Consider the following 22,963-nt stretch of genomic DNA (forward strand, 5'->3'; position numbering starts at 1 on the left):
CGCAGCACGAGCGCCGCGAGGTTTTGCGGGAGATTCAAGCTTCACTTAGCCGAACACCTCGTAACGTCACGGGCAGCTACCAAGGCAACAACTACGTACCAAGGCAACGGCGGCGGCTAGGGCGTTGCGAGGGGTGTATACCGTGCTATATGTATACATATGATCGTTTACCGGCGCTAGATTTTCTGCTCGAGTTCAGATCGCAGGGCGTAGAGCGTAGGGATACAACTGGTGGAATCCGTCGAGAGTTAGATCATTGTTGGCGCTTTAATTTTGGATCGGCAGATCGTTCCCACGGCGCGTAATATTTCGAAAACATTTGAGAAACATGAGAGGTTTGACATAAAATTTGTCATATTATTTTTGAAATTTTTCTCAACTACATGCCTATATGTCGCTATGTATATAAACGCGTTCAAAACGTTCTGGAATAACTGGCAAAATATTTAAAATACAGTGTAAAATTGCCACAACTTTCGATACATATACATACATACACATATATGTACGAGATATTTGAATCGCGGTGTAACGTATGAAACGTTCGAAAGATATCGCCAAAAATAGGCAGGATGTCAAATTTTTATACAATATCCGGAAGATTTTGAAATGTTCGGATAAGTTCTCTCAAAAATTTGTACAAATATATTTCTAGCATATATTCCGAGCACGTTTACATAATTTGTACGCTTCTGTTATGTTGCAGAAATATTTTCGTTGCGTGTCGTGATATGCAGTGCGATGATCGACTTCTGAAACGAAACATTCTTGAAATATATATAATATATGTGTATAATGAGGTGCCGTGCTGGTAGGGGTTGGTTCGGCCGGGTGGGCCGGAGGGTGGCGGCCGCGGTGGAGGTGGTGGACATAAAATCCTTCGCACATGCCTGGTGCATTCATTAGAGGGGATGTGCGGCTGCAGCCAACACATCCCTGCATCATTCCGCGGCGTGCACTTCGTGCGCAACCCCGTCCGTCGCGTATCAACCGATATCCGGATATACTCTGCCCGACGCACCCTGCCCGACTTCCAGAGCTTGCACTCACTCATTTTACCAAGTTTATCCGCAAGTGCATCACCATGTCTACGTGCACCGAATTTCAAATTTTATTCACGATCGTTATCGCATACAGCCGAGGCTTGTGATCCTGGCTGTTATTTGAGCAAGCCCTAATTTTCGAATTTCATGATCGTAATATTTTAAATGCGGTACGGGTCGAGTTTTGTTCGAGTGATGTAATCAATTAATAATCATAATAATAGTTATTGTTGTAGTTATGCCGATTGCGTCGTTCTTTCAAAACAAAAATAATATCTATCGTAACGGGAACCCGACAATAACGCGATAAATTTATGTTAATATTGATAATGTAAAATTGTGAAAAGAACTGCGAAATCAAATAGTGCGACATTTGTTGATAAATAAATATTTCGTATGAACAATTTCTTTTAGAATTAAAAAAAAAAAACAAATTTTTTAATAAAAAAATTAAATCATCACGGAAGATTCAACACTGAAGAGGGTTTCCAGTACGACAACCAGGTTGCCGCCAATTTCAAGACCGGCGTTCATCATAAAAGGGTCGCGGCTTTAACCGGCCGCCAAAAATTTCATGTCCATGAATTTGAGTAAACCAGGTAACAATGCGCTCTTCGCAAACGGCGTGCGTTGCTTACTTTATTATGCATATAAATGTTTACATATACTAGTTTTTCGAGACAATTTTGAGTCCCGGAACGCTGGACATCGATCTACGGTTTCTTTAACCTGCAGTGTCAGAAGTATTCTTCGAACGAAACGAAAGAAAAGACAGAAAAAAGTAAACATTTTCACCCATTGTTCGATTTTGCAATTGACGTTTAGGTCATATTCATGTGACTATCGAATTTTTCCTATTTACGTAAATTTGAATACCTATACAACATACAATTTGTATGTTTTAATGAAATTTGTGTTTGCACGTGTATTTCGCAACTGTCGCATCATTTTCACTGGGTTATGATATCTTGCTCAAAAGATATCGTTGATGGAAAAAAAAAAAAATATATGAAAACAAAAATATATCTCAACCTGAATATTATTTTCAACAAGTCACGTTGGAAGATACTGAAAATATATTCAGCGCAACGTGTATATTATTGAAAAAAGATTGTTGAAAGTTATACAATAATATTCTGTAATTTAATTTAACGATAACTCATCACGGAAGAGATCAACAACGAAGATCATCAACGAAGATCAGAAGATTATTTACTTGAAATTGAATTATTGATTAATTAATACCTGAAATTGTACGAATTGAAGTTGATATGAATCCCGAGTACGTTGTTAAATTACTCTAAATCATTAATCCCACGTTCAAACGGTGGAAATACAAAGAGAAATGATGCGAGGATATATTTATTAAACAATAAAAAGAAACGGGATACAAATCGATAATGTCCCGTAAAAACTCTGACGACTCGTTGTCACGAATCGGGATGTCGCGTCAAATGCGGCGTTTGAATTTTAGCGCCCTTTCCACTGGCTGGTTCGGCAGATGCACGAAGGTCAAAAGTATTTTAAAAATAAGGCCGTAGGCATTAGTAGATTGATATGGCAGTGGATGTTAAGGGTCGGGTGGCGTTGTAATGGCAAAAAGTTTGCAAAAGGTGAGTAATTCTCCGTATATCAACAAACCTTCGATATTTCTTAATACACAACTGGAATTGCCTCTACCGCATACACGTATTCGTAACATAAATGTCTTATCTGTACACGGCGTATAGTTGAAAACGACAATACGAATCAAAAATTTTTCGCGAATGAGCGTACCAGAAATGCACTGGCGACAATGGCGACCAAGCTTCGCGAATAGTGACATTGTCGAAAACATTTACTCCGAAATATACGAATTAACATATTTGTGGGTGGTGTATATTGCGACGCAATTTCCACTCTAACCTCGTCGATAGGCTGACTAGTGGCATTTGAAGGAATTCGCAATCGCGTACCGCGTAAACTCGAGGTCGAGTTGCAAAAATGTTTTTGACACGTGTAGTAATTTCCTGAACCCTGAAGGGTTTTACAGTTATATTGCAATGTGGCACGTTTGCACAGTGTGGAAGAACTAGATATTGTGGAGTGAGTGGCTATCGAGTTTTTCTAGTTTTTAGTATTGATACTACAGAGTGCAAGGGTTGACTGGATAAGTCGCTTGGTTTCATCTTTTTTCTCTGTCTTGTTTTTTCCACCAAAGACTCTGTACACATACTAAGTACATACATAAACCAAATTCTTCCTTTTTTTTTTTTGGATTGTTGTTTTATCTTGTGTTTCACTCTTTTTTTTTCTCTCTAAAGAAAGAAACAGAAAAAAAAAACAACAAACAAACAGAAGCAGGGCAAGGAAGTTTAGCGCAGTTAGTTTGATTGTAGGGTTGGGACTGGAGATAGACAACATGGACCAACAGTATTGCCTCCGGTGGAACAACCATCCTGCCAACCTGACAGACGTCTTAAGCTCTTTACTCGCACGCGAAGCGCTCTGCGACGTTACGTTGGCCTGCGTAGGCGAAACTTTTAAAGCCCACCAAACTATACTATCGGCGTGTAGTCCGTACTTTGAGAACATATTTCTACAGAACACTCATCCTCATCCGATAATATTTCTAAAGGATGTTAACGACACGGAGATGAAGGCTTTGCTGCACTTCATGTACAAGGGCGAAGTTAATGTTAGTCAACATTTGTTACCGATGTTCCTCAAGACTGCGGAAGCTTTGCAAATTAGGGGACTCACTGATAATAGTGTAAATAATAAAACTGAAGAAAAAAGTCCATCGCCCGAACCCGAGACCCAGACCAGTACGAGGCACACCGAATCGCCGAATCTTCAATCCCATCCAGAAAAAAGGAAACGAAAGATTTCTACAAATTACGATGTCTCTCTCACCGGGCCTCCGAGCGAAAGATTTTTGTCTGATTCTCAAGTAAGTCAATGTTGTTGATATTTTATTTCTTATTCATTTTGCTTTTTTAACATAATAAATTCAGTTTGAAGCTGATTAAAGGTTTGATTTTACTACGCACGAAACAATAGATTGAAAAAAAAAAACAAAAAAACCTACAAATATGATGAATAATATAGAAAAGGTACTATTTTTATTCTGCAAGATACTTTTTTTTTTTATTTAAATTAAATTCCTGATTCGAGTGCGAAGTAGCAGACATGTAATATTTGCAGTGAAAATTCCATATGCTTGTATTCAATTCTTCGTTTCGGATCTTCGATCTTGTGCAAACATGATTGGCACAGTTTTAAAATCATTGAGCCACGTGTAACATTAACCATTGGCCACATATGATAAGATTATCTGCTTAAGTTTAATAAAAAATCAGACAACGAATGAAGTTACTTTTAAAATTTTCTAAAAATTGACTAATTGAAAATTATATGAATATAATTTTTGCAAAATCTATTCTTGAATTCAATTCGATTATATACCGAAATAATTGTACAACCAGAAGGTATTTCCTACAACTTTTGATAGCGACATCAAATTAATGCGCGTATCTATGCTATATCTGGTATTGAACTTTTGCCTTTCATCACATCTGCTTGAAGTTGTAATAAAAAAAAAATATAAAAAATTGAGATGAACGAAATCTTATGTAATTTCAAATTACCTCATTATTTATGTCTTAGTGCTACTCTTCAGATAAGATTAGTTAAAATATATTCACATGCGTGAAAATATTCTCTATTATATTATTTGGCTAGTATGAGTATGAAATGAAAATTTTTTCAAATTACCCTAATATTTTTATATCGACATTTGATGCCAATGAATTGATTTGTTAAAAAAAACTCTTCATTTGTCGAAACTAGGTGAAATGTAAAAAACAAGCTGGAACCTTCGGGACAAGTATATGTCAAAAGTAGCGATTCTAATACGTTTGTCTATTTCTTCAAACCTGCTGTCAATTGCAAAGAAACTCGATTAATGCAGCAAGTTTTTCAATTTCAGACTTCGTCTCAATGTAGTTACAAATCAAGTCCCCCGATAATTCCGAAATTAAATAATACAATGGGGAGTGATGTGGAGGATGGTGGAAGACCCATCACTCCGTCGTCTCAGCCTCAGCCTCCTATAAAACAAGAAATTGATCACCACCTATCTGAATTTCCTGAAAACATCACACTTCCCGTAAGTAATAATGTTTGTTTGTTGCATTTTTCATTACTATCATCAGTTAAAAGGCGTATGTTGTTAAGAGCGATACCAATGCTAAATTTCATTATTGTTTTCCTCAAGACTATGAAACTTTTCCAACAATTGAAAATGTTCGAGCAGTTTGATATTTGAAACTCTTATGGAAATTGTATTTCATTTCACTATTCTCCCTTGCTATGAACTCAACAACTCATATTCAGCATTAAAACGCATTCCCATTAATAAATATTGTTATACTTGATGCAAGAGTGCTTATCGCCTGAACTTTACAGCTGATTTTCCTTGCCATCGTTTCACGTATTTCATCGTGCGATGCCTTAATGTTATATCCAGATTTGACACGTTGTTAAAATGCTCAATCTCAATATTGAACAGGTTATTTGATTTTTTAATAAACCTTTAAAGCGAACATTTGCATGTCACGTGCATGTCGTACAAGTTTTCTGTTAGCGAATATCATTAACATAATTTTGTACTGACATTCACCAGGCCTTATAATAATTTCGTGCAATAATTCGTATTGCACAGTTATGGCGAAGAAGCCTGAACACGGATGCGTGGGATTCAGGTTGCAAAAATTATTATTTGACATTTATTAGACTTTAGTCAAACGATACAGAAAGTTCATTTTTATTATAGATGAGGTAGTACCTCTTTTCCTTCGAAGAGTTAGACTATAAACCATTACCGAATGAATATTTTAGAATCAAAGAGCAGTTGGGCGAACTGGAGTTAGAAGTTTTTATTCACCCGCAATTTTTTTCAAAACCATTCTATTCGTAGCAGAATCGTAAAATTTACATTCAGCTCTTTTGCAACGCCATACGAATCCGTTCATATGGCCATTGTGTGTAGAATTGAGAAAAGTACATCGCATTAATCGATCGCCAAGTGAATCGCGAAGTGAAAAGATCAGTATTCTCGAGTGAGGGCACAGACTGTTTAATCACAAAAGTTCACTCTCTATTCAGATACTTTGTACGGATGGTAAATATTTCTAGTGCAATATATTATACTCCATCAATTGCGAGAAATCTTGGCATTTTCATGATAAAACAACTGTACATGGCTCACTTATGTTGGATTAAGCAGTTACTGTCATTTGAGGGTTTATTCAAGTATTCGTTTGTTCTCTAAACTGCAAGGAAATTATTATTATTCTGAGACATCTATACATGGATATGATTGTATGATTTCAGCTAATACGAGATTGTTCATGGGTGTGCAGAGCATAAATATATGTTTAAATGTTATAATGTTGCTCCAAGGAAAGAACTTCTCTTTTAGATATGTACTTACAATTTCAATTGCTTTTTTTTTATCAATTTTTATCATTTAATTAAAGGTGCGTTTATCATTCAATACATGGTTTCGTTACTGTTTCCTGAATGAAAATCTATCTAGGCACAAATAATGTGCCCGCTAATTGCCGATTCTTACATTGGTCAAATGAAACATTTGAAGGAAGGGATTGTTAAGTTCAGAAAAGAAAAAAAAAAACTTTTCTTTCTTTGCAAAAAAAATTTCAAAGTATTAGATGTGTTTATTAAACACATGTCCTTTCCTTCTCTGTTGACAGACTAATATGGCGTGGGAGGTTCAAAGTGATGGGAAGAGTGAGAATACCATGGATGGTCAGAACGCGCAAGTTGATCCTAGCAATCGTAACTTCCTTCTGAAGCATGTCTCGCTCAAAACAGCCATCATGGCTGGGGGCTACCTTTCAGTCAGAGCGCCAGAAGCCCTATTCAGTAACCATGGAAAGAAAGAAAAAATGACGAAAAATTATGTATCACCCCATGAACAATCTTATCCGATTAAGTCTCGTTACGCGATAAAAGCTGAGCCTAAGCAATCTCACAATTTTGCTTCACAAGTTAGCCCAGTAAGCACTAAATCGCAGGATGATTTTAATTCTGTAATGAATTTTGGTTCAGATATCCTGCGACGGGAATTGTTAATGCCTCGGTCAAGTCCAAGCGAATTGTTATTTCGTTCTCATTCAGGGAGACGAGTAGGCAAATTTAGGCCAGGCTGGTTGGAAATATTTCATTGGTTACAGTACGATGAGAAATTGCATACAATGTATTGCAAGTATTGCAGAAAGTGGAGCGAAACTATTCCAGAAATTCGTACATCCTTCGCAGCTGGGAATGGAAATTTTAGGCTCGAGATTATCAATCATCACGATAAATGTAAGGCACACAATTTATGCGTTGCAAAAGAGGCGGAATCGAAGGCTGATTACTATTATCGTCACGTGAAATAACCAGCTAAATATGTCGATAATACAAATTTCCTCATATCCATTAACATTCCTAACTATGGCTCGAGCGGCTTCATAATTTTAATAGGATATTATTTGTTACGTTTTATGAAAAATTTTTAATGTATTTGTTATGAAAACTCAGGTTAAAGACACACCATTACTAAATTGTGTAGATATCAATATGATATTGGTTGGGTCTTTGTTTTAATTTTATTGCGACGCGCTCTGTAGCTAAAATATATTGTAGTATTTTCCAATATTGTGATGTATGATCCAGCACGCTCTGTCATTTTGACTTCTTGTAGATCTAAATATTTTCTAGTAATATCTCAACGAGAGTGCATTGGTCAGTTTAATACAAGTACTCTTGGTAACAATAAAAATAATTTCTTGAATATCAAATCTATTTTTAGAAATTTTTGTGATATTATTGTTGCAGTGTACAGTAAAGCTACGTAAAAGTATCTTAAGACATTCATTGATCTGGGATTCAAAGTAGATGTCATACGGAAATTGGAACTTATCAGTACTGCAGAGTCAACATTTATTTCATTAAATCATTACTGAGATATTTGCTTACGTGCCAAGACATACTGTGAATATCTCGCAAAGGTGCTCAGACAAAACACCCAAGGTGATTCCATGCTTCGCGTGGACCACCGAATTTCGATTTTCAATATAAATCTGAATAGACGCCTTCCAGAAATATTTTTATAACATATAATTATCATGAAATAAGAAAAAATGTTTATATGGGGGCAAGTTATTAAAGTTTTTATTATATTTTTTGAACTGTTGAAATTATGCTTAATTTATAATAATGTCACGATTATGTTAATAATTAATATGGCATTTTTATATAAAAAAAATGTTTATTTTTTTATTTGTTACTATTGTTGAACAGTATCATTATCCACATGTAATTATTGTTCACTGGATAAAAAGCATTTTAATAATTGAATTATTGTTATAATACAGAAAATTTTTCCAAACACCACCAACTCCTGACTAGGTTTTTTTCATTTTCGTCAAACAATAGCAAGAATTTTATTACATCCACAGAAAAATTTGTCATGTCTTATCAAAAGTATAATGCTGAATATAAGAAATGGGTATTATACATTGGCTGAACAATGATTGGCATCAATTCCACCATCGGTAAAGATCCTTGTAACAATAGTTGCAAGAAAATTCAAGCTGTTTATATACCCTAAATAGTAACAGCCATTTTCAATATGACACTAAATAATTGCCTCATTGTCATGCACAGGGACATCCTGTAAGTCTCTTAGGAGAGGATGGAGGGCCAACCACAGGTACCCTCAATGACGGCGTACCAGGAACAGAACCATCTGAACACCACAACCCACATGAAATTCTTGACGGACTTGATGGTAAGATCTGAACTCATTAAAATAACATTTTATCATGATCTAACATATTTCCTACGCTATTAATGAAAAGCAAATCCCTTTCTCAGAGAAACTCAATGAGTAAAATATTTGATAACACACATTTTACCCGGTAGTATGCATTAATTATACTTGAATAAAATTTACAAAAACTCGTGTGTACAACTTTGAGGAAACGTTGTAAAAGAACTTTAAACCTTAGATTTTATGTTTTATTTATATCAGTTACGAAATTTAACAACTCAATTGGCTCTGAAAAATCAGATCTTATTTCTGTGACGGTTTTCTCTTATTGCGTAGATTATCTGATATTTATTATATCTGTTTACTACGACAGAATTTACATGTACGAGACTGGATTTTATTTGGATATTTGTTATATGATTTATTCGGTAGCTGGTTGCGATGGGAAATATGTTAGATGAAAAGAAATCGTGGGACTACTATGCATGCTTACTAAAATTAAACTTCCAAATAATATGATATAATGTAAAAGTATCCCTCGATTTCGAATGACGTGAGTAGCGAAATGTATATTATAGGATCCAGGTTATTGTGTAAACTTTAGTATTGTGGTGATGGTATTGTGCATTTGCTGATTCAGTGTATTAGAATTATGCAAGTGTGTTATCATGACAGCACCTAACAATTTTCGTTTGTTAAAACTATAAGCAAATGGACCATACTTGCGAAATTTCGATATAGCGTGTGGGTTGCTAAGTAAGTTTGATGATTCTGTTGATTACTGCTGTGTCGAATACGAGTACAAGGTGTTCTTCGAAGGTATCTAACCACTCCATTTTCAAGCGTTCAAGGAGACCCAGCGCTACGAAAGGAGGAAAGCAAGAGTATAACATGTTTACTTGTTTCTTTCTCATCGAAGGATTATGTAAGTCTCCTCATATTTTGATAGACAACTTTCGAAGAAATGTAAATATTAAGTTGAAATAAAGAATTACAGTGCTGTTGATCATTATAACCGGCAATCAGTTTTGTTTTTATCTGTTTTTTTTTTTTTTTTTTACTTTACTCACTTTAGTATTTATGATTTTTGTATCTACGAAAGTTGCATCTGTCAGCATATGTCGATACTTATACAATACTTCCTTGAATAGAATACTATCATTGATTATATTGTTGTTTGATGAAAATAGTTTCTTATGCTTGGTCTTTACCGCGACGTTGAAGATGTTGCAATGTGTAATAGATCCTTTGAAACAACCTCCTGTACCTGAAGACATAGGAATGTGTGCGTGTCTATGCAGTAGGTTCGTGTGATGTGTGCGTGGATGTATGTATGCAGAGATCAATTGCTGACTTGATACTTCGGTATAAATTGGGGTTTTCGGTGCATGTCTGTATTCTACTCTCTTGCATTCCTTACCGTGTCTACAACAAGTACCTAGCGAACTCGATCATCATTCTCATATCTTATATGCTGTTCATTTGCTGCTGCATGGTGTTACCATTTGACACTGTCGATTTCAAGGATGAAATGCGTTTTTTAAAATGCGAGTGCATAAAAAAAAAAAAAAAAAATGAAAAAAAAGGTGAACGATACAGAATAAAAAAAAAAAAAAAATGTATATTCACTGTCGTGATGCGTTTGCGTTCTATTTAGCAACAGTCTTGACAATTGTAGTGTGTGAAATAAGTAGAAGAGCCGAAGATGAAATGACGTCGTCAGTTGGCAATTTACGATGTTTGAGAAACGTAAGCATAAAAGTATTGCTATTTGGTATTCTTTTTTAATTTACCTTTACAAGTAGGTGTGTGCTTATATAATATATTTGCTAAAGTAGGTTCGGTATGTTGTTTCAATTGATTAAATGTATTTCTATACTTGAAACAAGTGATAATAATAATATTGATAATAATAATAATAAATAATTGTAGAGCCTGGACTTTGTTAGATTCAATTGTAATGTTATATTAAAGATTCAAAAGGGATCTTGTATTCCAGGATCGACAGGAACTAGCAAAAAAGAAAAGGACGTAAAATATGACAATTATAAAATAGACACACACCTTGGTTTGGAATGTTGTAAGATGTGTGGAAAAACTGTGGCCAACGTTAAAAAGCACATGAAATCACATAACCCTGACAAATATCAGTGTCGCATATGCTTGATATCATTGACCAGATCCGACAATCTAAAGAGACATATTAAGCTGAAACATGGAATTCGAGAGGGAAATCATCCCTCGCCGTTCATGCCTTTGGATACGAAACATTTTTTAGGAAAAGATAACGCGGACTATCTCACCTAAACACAAGGCATCAATACCTAATCGCTAAAAGAAAAAAACTGAACGAAATAAAATAAAAATAATATATACATATATATTTATATACAATTTAAAGACTCACGTACACGATATTATATTCCCTTCCCAGAATCCAAAAGACCCTCCCCTCCCTCAGCCCATCCCTCTCATAATTAATATATATTTGCCATTGTTGTAATTGCCATTTTAGTGATTTATTTAGGGAAACAGTATTATACGAAAAGGTTGTGAAAAACGTCGAAGACTGAATATGAATTTAGAGTCATTATTATTGTGGCTCAATTAAGTCATTGTAACTAGTCTCAAGCCCATGGGCTAATGTAAACAGGTTTTTAGGCTTTCTTGTGGTGCCTTTTAGTACAAGACTAATCAATATGTAATCTTTAATACATATAATTCATAACAGTACATACCTAGATAAATGCATGTCTGATCAAGTACGTTCCTTCGCAAATCTCTTCTATTTAGATGGTCATTTTTACCCTCGCTTTTCTCTATTTACAGATTCGACATTTTTTACTCCTCCAAGCATTGAAAGTGTGCCGATATCGGATATAGAGAAAGTAAATGTGTCTGATTTTTATGAAAAACTACCGCATACATATACGAGTAAATGTAAAATATGTGGGAGAATCGTATCGAATCTACGGAATCATTATTTGACGCATAATCCAGGGAACTATGTCTGCCCAATGTGTGGCTGTCATAGGACAAGATTAGATAATCTAAAGGATCACATTAAACGTAAACATCCCAACATACAAATAGTTAGTAGCAACACATTCTTTGGCTGAGTTAAATTTCACATATTCGAATTATTTTGTCAAAGATTATTAAAAATTCGGAGAATTTTGCTGGGCAACAATTAATACATTTCCTAAATTGCTGTTCAATTTTACTGTACTTTTTTTCATTCTTATTATACGCGAATACTAGGACATTGTCACGCAACTATATGTTTGCCCTGAGCAAGACTACCTTTAGAACAATATTTATGGAATCCAAGAAAAATATTTTTGGCTATTTGATATCAACGGCAGGGATAGGAAAGAAATTTATAAGACGAAAAAGTTGAGTAGAAAGGTATTTCTTAAGACTGACATTGGCAAAACGGACATTGAATCGTACTCACAAGACATAGGTCCTAGTATTCCCAATAATCCTAAAGTATATTTTAATATTATAGATAATTAAGCTATGTGTGTGACTAAATTTGATTTAAGGAATATTAACGTTAATTGAGAATCGCTACTCGATAAGAAGGTCAAGGATATCGAATAAGTAAGTGAATGATTGATGGAAGTGAATGTGAGTGGTGAGATTGTAAAGATTATGTGTTGTCAAGGGCTAAGGGGGATCTCTCCTTCTCTCTCTCTCTCTGTTCCAGTGTTGGCCAGTGATGTCTCACTGAAGAGAGAGGAGGGGATTTCCCCTCTAACTCAACCAACGGAGCTCCGGCTTTCCTGCTGGATGCCTCCTCCCTCGCGACCCCGGGATACATGGGTAATGAGAGGGCCAGAGGCAACTAACGGGTATAACATGTTCATTCCAATACCCGGTGAATCCAGTCCTCAATTATACAGCTGTCGGCAATGCGGCAAATCAGTCAGTAATCGTTGGCACCACATTCGATCCCATCAATCGCAGAATTGCCAGTGTCCATTTTGCAATACTGTATTCACTCGAAGTGACAATCTTAAGGCACACATTAGAAGTAAACATTCGTCATTTATGTAGAATAAATAACTCGCAAATTAATTATTTGACAAATTTTTTCGCTTAGAGCATTATTCTAGCTTCGTAAGTAATACAAGTATGTCGTTTATATCTCGATGCTTGTTTGCGTATTAACCAAAGGCGTATGCACTAATATCAGTCCATCTATAATACTATTCTCGTGATCTTTGCGCAACATGTCAGGAAGACACCAATTTCATTTACACTTTCTGTGCTGTTAAATGCTATTTCGCCCGCCTCGAACATAGATCACCACTTATACTTGGCGTCGATGAGCATAGTCTTACCAAATGCTAACTTGTAGGTTCAAGTTAAGAAAACCCCCATTGTTACCTGTTAAGGTACCTCTTTTGCCCCCCTTCAACGGTCAGCTAGTATTTTGTCGAGGTTTTCGAATTTCGACCCATTATGTATGATTTATACATGTTTCACCGGACGTGAATTGAAAACTGTAGAAACGAGTGTGACACGAGGCAGCATATTTTTTTTGCTAGTATGTGCACCTAATAGATCTAATATTATATTCCATATAGGAGGTATTTCAGTCTACAACATAGTAGCTTGTATTCAATGAGAGAATCTCCATTACGCATTAATCATTATTGTACCCCTCATGTGCCATACAGATTACATAGTTCGTTAAGTATTTAACTTTTTGCTTTTGAAGCCATAATTTATATTTAGCTATTAATGTTTAGACGATAGAATATTATAATGTAAATTGTAATATTTTTGTACTTGATATTTGTGAAATAAATGATAATTTTACTTTATATAACAGGTATGTCTTTGTTGGTGGGGTGGAAGGTCGGGGATGGGAGGGGGCGGTAAAGGACGGAAGGGTTTGATAAAAACTGAATTACGTGTTCCCAATAGTTAGGTGTTACAAGCCGATCTTTCTGATTTTAAATCAAATGAAAATAACAATCATCATTTTATAACAATGTATTCCCCCGTCTATCTTTCTATTCTATCTCTTCCCTATCTGTCGCTCTCACAAGTAATTACATGCAACTGACACTTAATGAAAATCTAATAAATCTAACAAAAGGATCCTACTTTAACAAAGGTACTCTTATCGTTCCCAATTTTGTGTGTGTATATATACGTATGTTTATATATATATATATATATATATATATATATATATATATATATATATATAAACATACACCTATACATACATATACGTGTATATATTTATACATAATGTATATATATATATACATGTGTGTGTGTGTGCGCGTGTATATATGCATACATTTATGTATATGAATATAAACTGTTACCATTCAGAATGATCAAGATGTCAACTACCGAGATTTAGTGTGCTGTCATGAATAATAAGTATTACTTCAGGTTACGATACCACAAATGATCAGTGGCTAAACTAACTTATGTATCAGGTCTACATTAATCAGGACAATTGATCTAGTTTAATTGACATTGCATTTATGCGACAGTGCTCGACACATAAATTCATTGACATCGTCACTGTTGCGAAAGATGTTACATACTATTTTGTACAAGCAATATTATTTCTATGGATAATACCCATAGAATTCAACGAGCTTCAATCGCCATGTTGACGATAATTTTTTCACAATCGAACCATTGACATTACGCAGGGAATAATTTGAGAGAACTTTGTTGAATGCAACGGGATACTGTCGGTCGTTTTTTTTTCTGTACATATCTATGTTGTTTTTAATTATAACATATCGTTAATTCAGAGGTAACAGTTGGCTCGTCCGCATAAATGAGTAATAGACTAGATCAATGCAGTATAAAGGAAAAAAAAAAAAAAAAAATCTAGCAAGCATAGGTGGGGAAGGTGCAATTGAGTGACTTGTCTTGTGTTGATGTTGCAGGTTCAAAAGCCTGGCACATGCGGCTGACGTTTGACCGGGTGCCAGGCGGCTGCAACCTTCACAGGTGCAAGCTGTGCGGCAAGGTGGTGACGCACATCAGGAACCACTACCACGTCCACTTCCCTGGCAGGTTTGAGTGCCCTCTCTGTCGTGCCACGTATACTCGTAGTGACAATTTGCGCACACATTTTAAATTTAAACATCCCGAAGCGAGAAAGATTGATCTTAATGATTTCATGGCTGGTTCCTTGGCACTCGCTGCGAACAATGATAGTATGAACACTCTTTCCTAGACGCTCTAGGAAAAAAAAGATTGTTTCATCATTTTGAACACCAAATCTATAGGTTCTACGCTTACAAAAAAAAAAAAAAATAGTGGAAAAAAAACACAATTAATTGTTGAGGTAAGATCTAAGGACAATGTATAGGACAAGGAGGGCAGCCTTAGTTTTGGTCCAAAAGTCATGGCAATTGAAAACTATACATAATTGGGAGCAAATGTGGTGCCAATTCCTCCCTTAGTTGCTGCTGAGTAGCATTGGCAAGTTGGCAGCCAGGAAAAAAAATTATTAATATTAAATAAAATGACGGAAAACGATGAAAAAAAAAAACAATAATAATAATATTAAAAAATAAAATCGTATAAACTAATTCATTCGATTTGCAGGGTGAAGTCATCTAGTTGTTGAAAGTTTTTAGTTGAATTTCATATTAGATTGTGAAACAATAATTTCCATTCAATAGCAATATTAAAAATACATATACTACACCCTAAATGTAAAGACGAAAAAAAAAAAAATGAAATTACTAATCCACAACGAAAATTCTGTCCTACATGTCGCCAATTTTGATATGTATAAAAAAAAAAAGGAAAAAAAATAATGAAAATAGCATAAAATAACTAATATGTCTGTAAAGAAAACTAATTTCTTTTTCTCTAATATGAACTTTGACTACAAAACGTTACTTGTTACAAAACACCTAAAGTCTATATAATGATAAAACTGCACACCGCAAACTATAATGCAGCAAATAGTGGAAATTATGAGACATTCCACGATTGGGACTTAAATCTGTAGGCAAGAAAAAAAAAAAATTTTTATTATTATTGTATTGGATGATTTATAGTACTATATTTTATACTTTATATAATCTACTGTTATATTCTACATTGGTTGGAGATAGTAACGTTAAAACACAATTTATCCAAGGGGTGGTTAGATATTCACAACATCATTGCACATTGATATTTAATTGGTTGAGGTGCAATCCTATTCTTCCCGTTTTGTTTTTTTTTTTTAGTTTTTTTTTTTTTTTTATTCTATTCACATCAAAACACGTATCATATAACGACCTATATTGTAACGATGACAAATACACAGTCGAATAGCTATTCAAAGGGCCATGTTAAAACTGGTCTGTAACTATTTATCTTACCTTCGATATGTTTCTTTTTTCTCTCTCTTTTTTTTCTGTTTTGTTTCTCGATTATTCTATCATGTTCTCTAAAAATAGCACTTTGCATAGTTACGGCTACACACATACCTATAATTTAATATATATCTAGAATATTAATATATTATGCAGATTATTAAGTATAATAATATATTGATAATTTATTTAATATTGTTTTACTGTTTTATGATTTTATATATTCTATTACTGTTTGATGAGAGCATGTATACAGCTACACATATTAATTTATTAACAGTGAAAAATGTCAAGGTGCACCGTAGGCCTACCCCTGGCAGACCAGCCGCTGGTTCTTTATTATTGTTTCAAAGATACGATCGAATACAAGGCTGTAGATGTTCTACAGTAGCTCATACTTCAGCTTACCAAATATCCGCCGGGTGTTTAGCTAAAATGAATTTATTATTATTGTTATTATATTATTTTTGTCTAATTTTTTTTTTTTTTTTTTCCCTGGAATAACGAAGAATTAACCACTTATTCTGATCCATATGTTGTTTGTTTGATATTTTTTTCTCGCGAGGAAAGAAAAACTAATAAGAAAAAACAAAGATTATGTTTCATACTACATACATGTCACTGCGATTTATTTGTCAGCACTCGTCAGTACTATCTGAAGTTCATAACTTTTTCGCAACGAAAAATCACTTGAGATAGTTCGCTCGAACGGTTCATAATTCATTTTCCTGTAATGTTAACTTCGAAGGTTTAAATTTAAAGGAAATTAATGTTTTTCAAAAAATACTCGGCACAGATTTCACAAACAAACAGCTTGCACTATCGCAGGCTCCTTGGCTGTTATTGAAACTTCTTATTGATTAAAATTACTACTACATATAGGTATTTATATATTTACAACTGCGTGGTGTGGAGTGGAACATTGTGATATAATAGATTGGTGCTAACACCTTATTGAAATTGAGAAGAATTTAAAGAAATCGTGCAATATTGCGATAGTATGGAGCGAGGGGTTATTTCTCAATAACTATATTAAGTTTTCAATTGTCAAAGTAAAAAAAAAGGAGAAGAAAAAAAAAACTAAAAATACAAGAAAGGAACCGAGCAGAGGCTCGTCGAGTTCTTGAAATTTGAAATTATTAGCGTTTTGTGTACATAGGAAATGTGATACTACGACAGGGGTCGGGGGAAATGGGAAGGGGAACGTAAGGAAAGAGAGTATTACCTAGGTAGAAAGATGTTAAATAGTTAATGACGGATTAAAATTGAATTACCACAAGACAAGCTACGATAGTGCGAAGAAAAAGAAACTATGGCTGTGCAAGAGAACATTATGAGTGTAGTTAAATAGGATAGGTGTAACCTAGGGACTAGGCTTAGCTGATAGGATAAGGGTACGTTAATGTTTCATTTTAATGCGTAGACATCTTGTTGAGTGATAACACCTAGCTCCTTGTACATTATTATATTAAATAAAAAAAAAAAAAATACTATTATTAATATCTCTTTATATAATAATATATACAAATTACAATTAATTATAATATATCTTCATATTATTATATATATATATATATATATATACAATTATTATGTTATTTTCGGGGAAGTTGTATATCTCGCGTCTAGGACTATTCCACGGCGCAAAAGAATTTTCATTGAAAATCTGTTACTGCAATATCAGAACGAATTGTTTGATTTCTTCTGTGTTCCATGGAACATTTCTTAATCTGAATAATCATTTGCCGAGACCATATTTGCATTTTCTAACGCAGTAGCAGAAACGAATCTTTACTTGAATTTTTTTTTTTTGTTTTTTTTTCACACTTATTTTTTTCGTTCGTTTATTTATGTCTAAAAATTACTCTGTCGCCTTCTATTAAAAATCAATGACAATTACAGTTACTTACCGGACACGTGCTGTATTGCAATTTGACAGCAGCAGCGGCACACTGCGGCACTACACATAACATAAACGAACTGCTGAAAGTTTAGAGCTACTACGCTACATTTATACTATTGTACCATACCCTAGTAAACCTTAAACCATTTATCAAATCTTTTATTACATATAACAGAATAACGAACATCGTTTTACTATACATAAATCATTATATAACTTTGGCTCGAAACGTACAATAGGCACATATTTCTGACCATGCAGATAAAATATATTAAACTAAGAATAACCGATTTTATTACAAAAAAATATATATATATATTTTAAAAAAAAAATATATATATATATACATTATTATTATTCTAACATAATTCTTATGTTATATTATACATTATACATTTTAATTATAATGTAGATAATATGGATGAAAAAAATTAACCACATGTGCATTTAATGTATTTCTACTAATTTTTTGATTAAACATAATTGTGTGTTAACGGTTTGTTTTATTTTCCAGCTCTTGTAGATCTAATGCGTTTACAATTGATCTAAAACTTTTTTTTTTCAAATCATTTAATAGGTAGTATAGTTAATTGCGATTTAAAGTGTGTTTTATCTATGCGATATTGTGGATTCGGACCCCAGACGATTTTGTAAAAGTATTGCTTGCAGGGCTGGGGAGAAGGGTGACCGGCTCGTATCTACGCGTTGCTGACCAAACGCAGTTGTTTTTAAAGCTCCCCAAACCTTACACAGACGCTCCCACCCTCTACGTCTGTACAACGTGTGGCAAAACGGTTCGCAACAAATGGCATCATAATCAGTTTCATAATCCAGTACAGTTCACTTGTCCTATATGCAATAAAATTTACTCGAGATTTGATCATTTAAAATTGCACGTTAGGACGAAGCATTAAAGCTGTAGATTATTTATACTCTGCAAGTACCAAATAATACATGAAATATTAGCACAAACCTTCGAAGAGTCGCTTCTCGTCTGACACTTTCTTCGTAGGTCTGTGTTAATATTCTTCTTCTTTAAATAACTTAAGTCTTCCGTATCAATTTAGTCAGTACTGAATAGATTGGTGAGGATTATTTATAAGTTTGTAATGATAACAAGTATCAATAAAAATCATCTACAAGTACCAAGATGGCTTTTGTGTGATTCATTTTTACGAAAGAACAATGCCATGCCATGATTTTTGTTCTTAGAAATGTGCCGTTTTGAAGAACATGCAAGTATGAATGGAATATAAGTATAGGTAATGACAAATCTGATACGCCCATTATCCTGCTAACTGTATGAAAATTTCACACTGACTTTTCTATTGTTTCAGAGCTTAAAAACTGGAGGATATCTCAGATATTTGAGAGAGTGAGTAACTCAGACGAGAGGAGACGATGTTCCTTGTGTGGTAAGGTCGTTACTAACGTGCGAAACCATTACTACGTTCATTATCCAGGGAAATATGCCTGTCAGCTATGCCCAGCTGTTTATACGCGCAGCGACACTTTGCTGACACACACACGTGCCAAACATGCTCACGTACAATAACATCGAAAATACTTTCAGCTATATTAATTCAATCAAGCTAGCAAGGAACTTCTTTCACAACAGAGAACATATCTTCTCCATATTTCTACTACCTCCTAACAATTAGCCTGGGAGCAAATTAAGAAAAAGAAGTAGGGCACCGAGCGCATATTATTTCACATTGAGATTAAGGAATCATAAGGCAAGTTATATAATCTAACTTTGCATATATATATACATATATATTGCAGAAGTTCTAACGTTCACAAGATTAATCTAAACGTAGGTTGTATAATTTAACTTACTCAATTGTATACAATCGTTTTGACATATTTCGAATTAGATACTTTGTGACGTCAGGAAATATTCGAATTCAGAATTAAGTCTTTCGCCTTTTACTCAAAGTATTTATGGCACGTATTATATTTCCATATCTATTATATATTTTCAGTTGTGAAAAGATTCATTTCTAGTTAAATTCGAATGCTTCAAGTGTGATAAAAGTGCCCAACTTATGAACCTGCGTTTTAACTGATTTCGAAAACTCAAGCATTTGGCGCTAAACGTAATTAACGTGATCAAATCGATCAAATAGAAGGAAGAAAAATTACTTGGGGAAAATTATTTCCACCCTACAAGATGACTAATTTTGATGTTTTCTCCAGTAGTATGTTTATATTGTAATAATCAACGCAAGTCGTTCAATTTAATTGATTTGGTGTACCAAAGAATATTTTATTCCAATTCACCGATCATTGTTAGTAGGGAACTAGGTGGATAATATCATTAGTATTGCATAATACTAACGTTTTTTACAATATGCCATCTTCTTTCACAGTTGTGCGCGTTATAGAAAAAAATCAGACTGATAAAATTGTTAAGCTAGGCTCTTTCTTAGCAGCAATAACATAGTATAAACTTATTTATCATAAGTTGATTTTATACTGTTAGTGTTATGCTATTAAGTTATTATATTCTCATTCCATGTTAATAATCCGCATTAAGTGGAATGTAAACGTGTAGTGACTGATTGTGAAAGGAACATAGAGGCTCTAATGATATGTAATATATCTATATTCAAAAGCATTCAAAAATAATGTAAAGACTTCTTTGTAATAAATATTAATTTTTTTTCTATCATCAACCGGAATTAGTATAAAAGTTGACGTGAGTGAGATCATTCTTCAAACGTAAGATTCACGACCATCTTACTTCCATTTTTACGTTGAGTAAAATAAAAATTAAGATAGAAAAATTGTATTCAATTAATTGAATAAATCGTCAATACTTGTTGGCATGTATGTACCTATAGTTCCAGTGGTATTCTTTCACGCTTGCGATGCATAAAAATCGATGCTACAATTGTAAAATATGAATGACCGTGAATATGAGAGAATCGATTTGTTTGAATGGTGTGTTCGGCAGTGATGTAAGTGAGATAAAACTGTGCATGGTGTAAAACTGAATGAGTTTTCTGAAATGCATATACATATATATATATATAAAAATATTTTTCTCTTCACATGGTATTATCTGTATTCTGTGAGGTGAAATTTTCGAAAGAGTAAAATTACTAATAGATTGATGAACAAAAATACATTAGAAAGTTGGGGGTTTTCAGGTCCACTCCCAACCATTACGGCTGGACTTACTTATCACGAGATGTTCGCTGTATCCGTGAGCAGTCCAACTCTCTGGCGTTGCAGAGCATGCGGGAAACAGGTAACCAACCGATGGCATCATTTCCATATCCACACGGCTCAACGATCACTGTGCCCTTACTGTCCAGCCACGTACAGCCGAATTGACACGTTACGCTCCCACATACGTACCAAGCACAGAGATCTTCTTTTCACAAAGGCGTTGATGTAAAAATTAGCATAAATAACATTCATTCTTACAAAAGCATATTGCTTAATGGATTCAATGATGGAAAAAACTGATGTAAAAAGTTTCCAATTTGAATTAATACACACAGTTTTCGATGCATAGGAAAAAGTATTTACTAAAGTTACTCGTTTGACAAAGCCAACAAAATTAAAGGTATAACGAACAATTATATTTGTATCAATGTAATACAGCACACGATATCAGGGGAGACTGATATTTTTATGTGGTTAACTCCGTTACTGTTTTCCAATTCATACATGTGAACAAAGCAAAACTAAAAAAAGTTTTAAAAAAAAATACAAAAAAAATATACATATTGATAATCATCTTGTGTAACATTTGTTATTGTTGACAGAACTGATTGTTTCGTATTGTTCAACTACTCGGTGTAAATCGCATGTGAAAAGATTCGATTCATCTAATAAACAGCCATCTACCACGCTCCGCATAAATAATGTTGAGAATGACAGAATGTATTTCAATTACTTACAATTTTAAGAATTTTTATTTTTTCGCCGAGTACAAATTTAGGGCACCTCTTATAAATGCATTAAATTATATACTTCAATTGAAGAATGAGGCAGATTTATTAGTCACTACTTGAATTGTAAATAATAACCAATACATTAAATGAGAAAAAATTGTTGTTACAGACATTGGATAAGTGCAATATTCCGTTTAAGGTTTTTTCTATCAAAGTTATTATAAGTGTTCTAAATTCTTGCTTTTACATTAGAATGTACAATAAGGTCCCTGTTAAATACACGTAGAATTGGACGGTATCGTACAACAACGAGGCCAGTTAACTCATCCTGATTTTAATTTACTTTCGCTAGTGAATTTTTGAACTTTTAACCATCACTAAAACTTTTAACACGTACTTTGAGGCAGAGAGAAAAGGTGTTTGCAATTTAAGAGATTCTGTCCTTAGCTCTGGGAAAGTACGAAATTGAATATGCAGAATGCGTTTACTCTAAATAAGTTCTTATAAATTACTGAATTACTGGATGGTACTCTCCGATAGATACTAAAAACAGGGATCAACTCAATATATTTTTAAGATGAAAATCCCAGTTTAAATTACATTTATCATAAGATTCACATGCTGCTTGAAAACATATTTGAATGAACTTGTGAATTTAGTTTTATACTGTTACTGCATTTCTTAATCATTCAAATTACGGATTTTCTGTAAATAATGCTAAGTGTAAAATTGATTAATTATAATTTTGTTACAACAGTGCTTCTAACGATAAGGACAGCACTGAAAATGGTTATCATTGTAAATATTTAGTTATAGTGTAACTTTCGGAAGAACTGATACGTTATTTGATTCATTCATTGTAATCTATACATTCAAAAAAGTCGGCCTGGTTAAAAGAATCTTTTAAAAAACCGACCAAAATC

At 33.9% G+C, this 22,963-nt stretch overlaps 1 protein-coding gene across 16 annotated transcripts; it reads left to right on the forward strand.

The window, feature by feature from the left end:
• The first annotated feature begins 900 nt into the window (after positions 1–900).
• LOC107218545 (longitudinals lacking protein, isoforms H/M/V) lies at positions 901–22,566 on the forward strand. Of its 16 annotated transcripts, none has more exons than XM_046738990.1 (6): positions 1,670–2,656; positions 3,347–3,975; positions 5,014–5,193; positions 8,760–8,883; positions 14,799–14,928; positions 18,790–18,971. In XM_046738990.1, exons 1-6 carry the CDS (start codon positions 2,545–2,547, stop codon positions 18,842–18,844), a joined length of 1,230 nt encoding a protein of 409 aa, XP_046594946.1. In that variant the 5' UTR covers positions 1,670–2,544; the 3' UTR covers positions 18,845–18,971. The 16 variants fall into 16 exon arrangements, with proteins under 16 accessions (XP_046594879.1, XP_046594863.1, XP_046594870.1 ...); XM_046738994.1 differs by having other exon boundaries at positions 18,802–18,971; XM_046738967.1 differs by lacking the exons at positions 14,799–14,928; positions 18,790–18,971 and adding an exon at positions 21,288–22,566 and having other exon boundaries at positions 1,667–2,656.
• Positions 22,567–22,963: the final 397 nt, after the last annotated feature.

This window comes from Neodiprion lecontei, chromosome 1, assembly GCF_021901455.1.
Source record: "Neodiprion lecontei isolate iyNeoLeco1 chromosome 1, iyNeoLeco1.1, whole genome shotgun sequence".
In the NCBI taxonomy this organism is placed as follows: Eukaryota; Metazoa; Arthropoda; class Insecta; order Hymenoptera; family Diprionidae; genus Neodiprion; species Neodiprion lecontei.

Bases quoted from the DNA above. Each gene is read 5' to 3' on its own strand.
- LOC107218545 (XM_046738907.1), top strand. From the start codon at position 2,545: ATGCACGAAGGTCAAAAGTATTTTAAAAATAAGGCCGTAGGCATTAGT. The intron at 2,657-3,346 runs GTGAGTAATTCT...TTCTCTCTAAAG, and splicing joins TGGCAAAAAGTTTGCAAAAG to AAAGAAACAGAAAAAAAAAA. The intron at 5,194-6,799 runs GTAAGTAATAAT...CTCTGTTGACAG, and splicing joins CTGAAAACATCACACTTCCC to ACTAATATGGCGTGGGAGGT.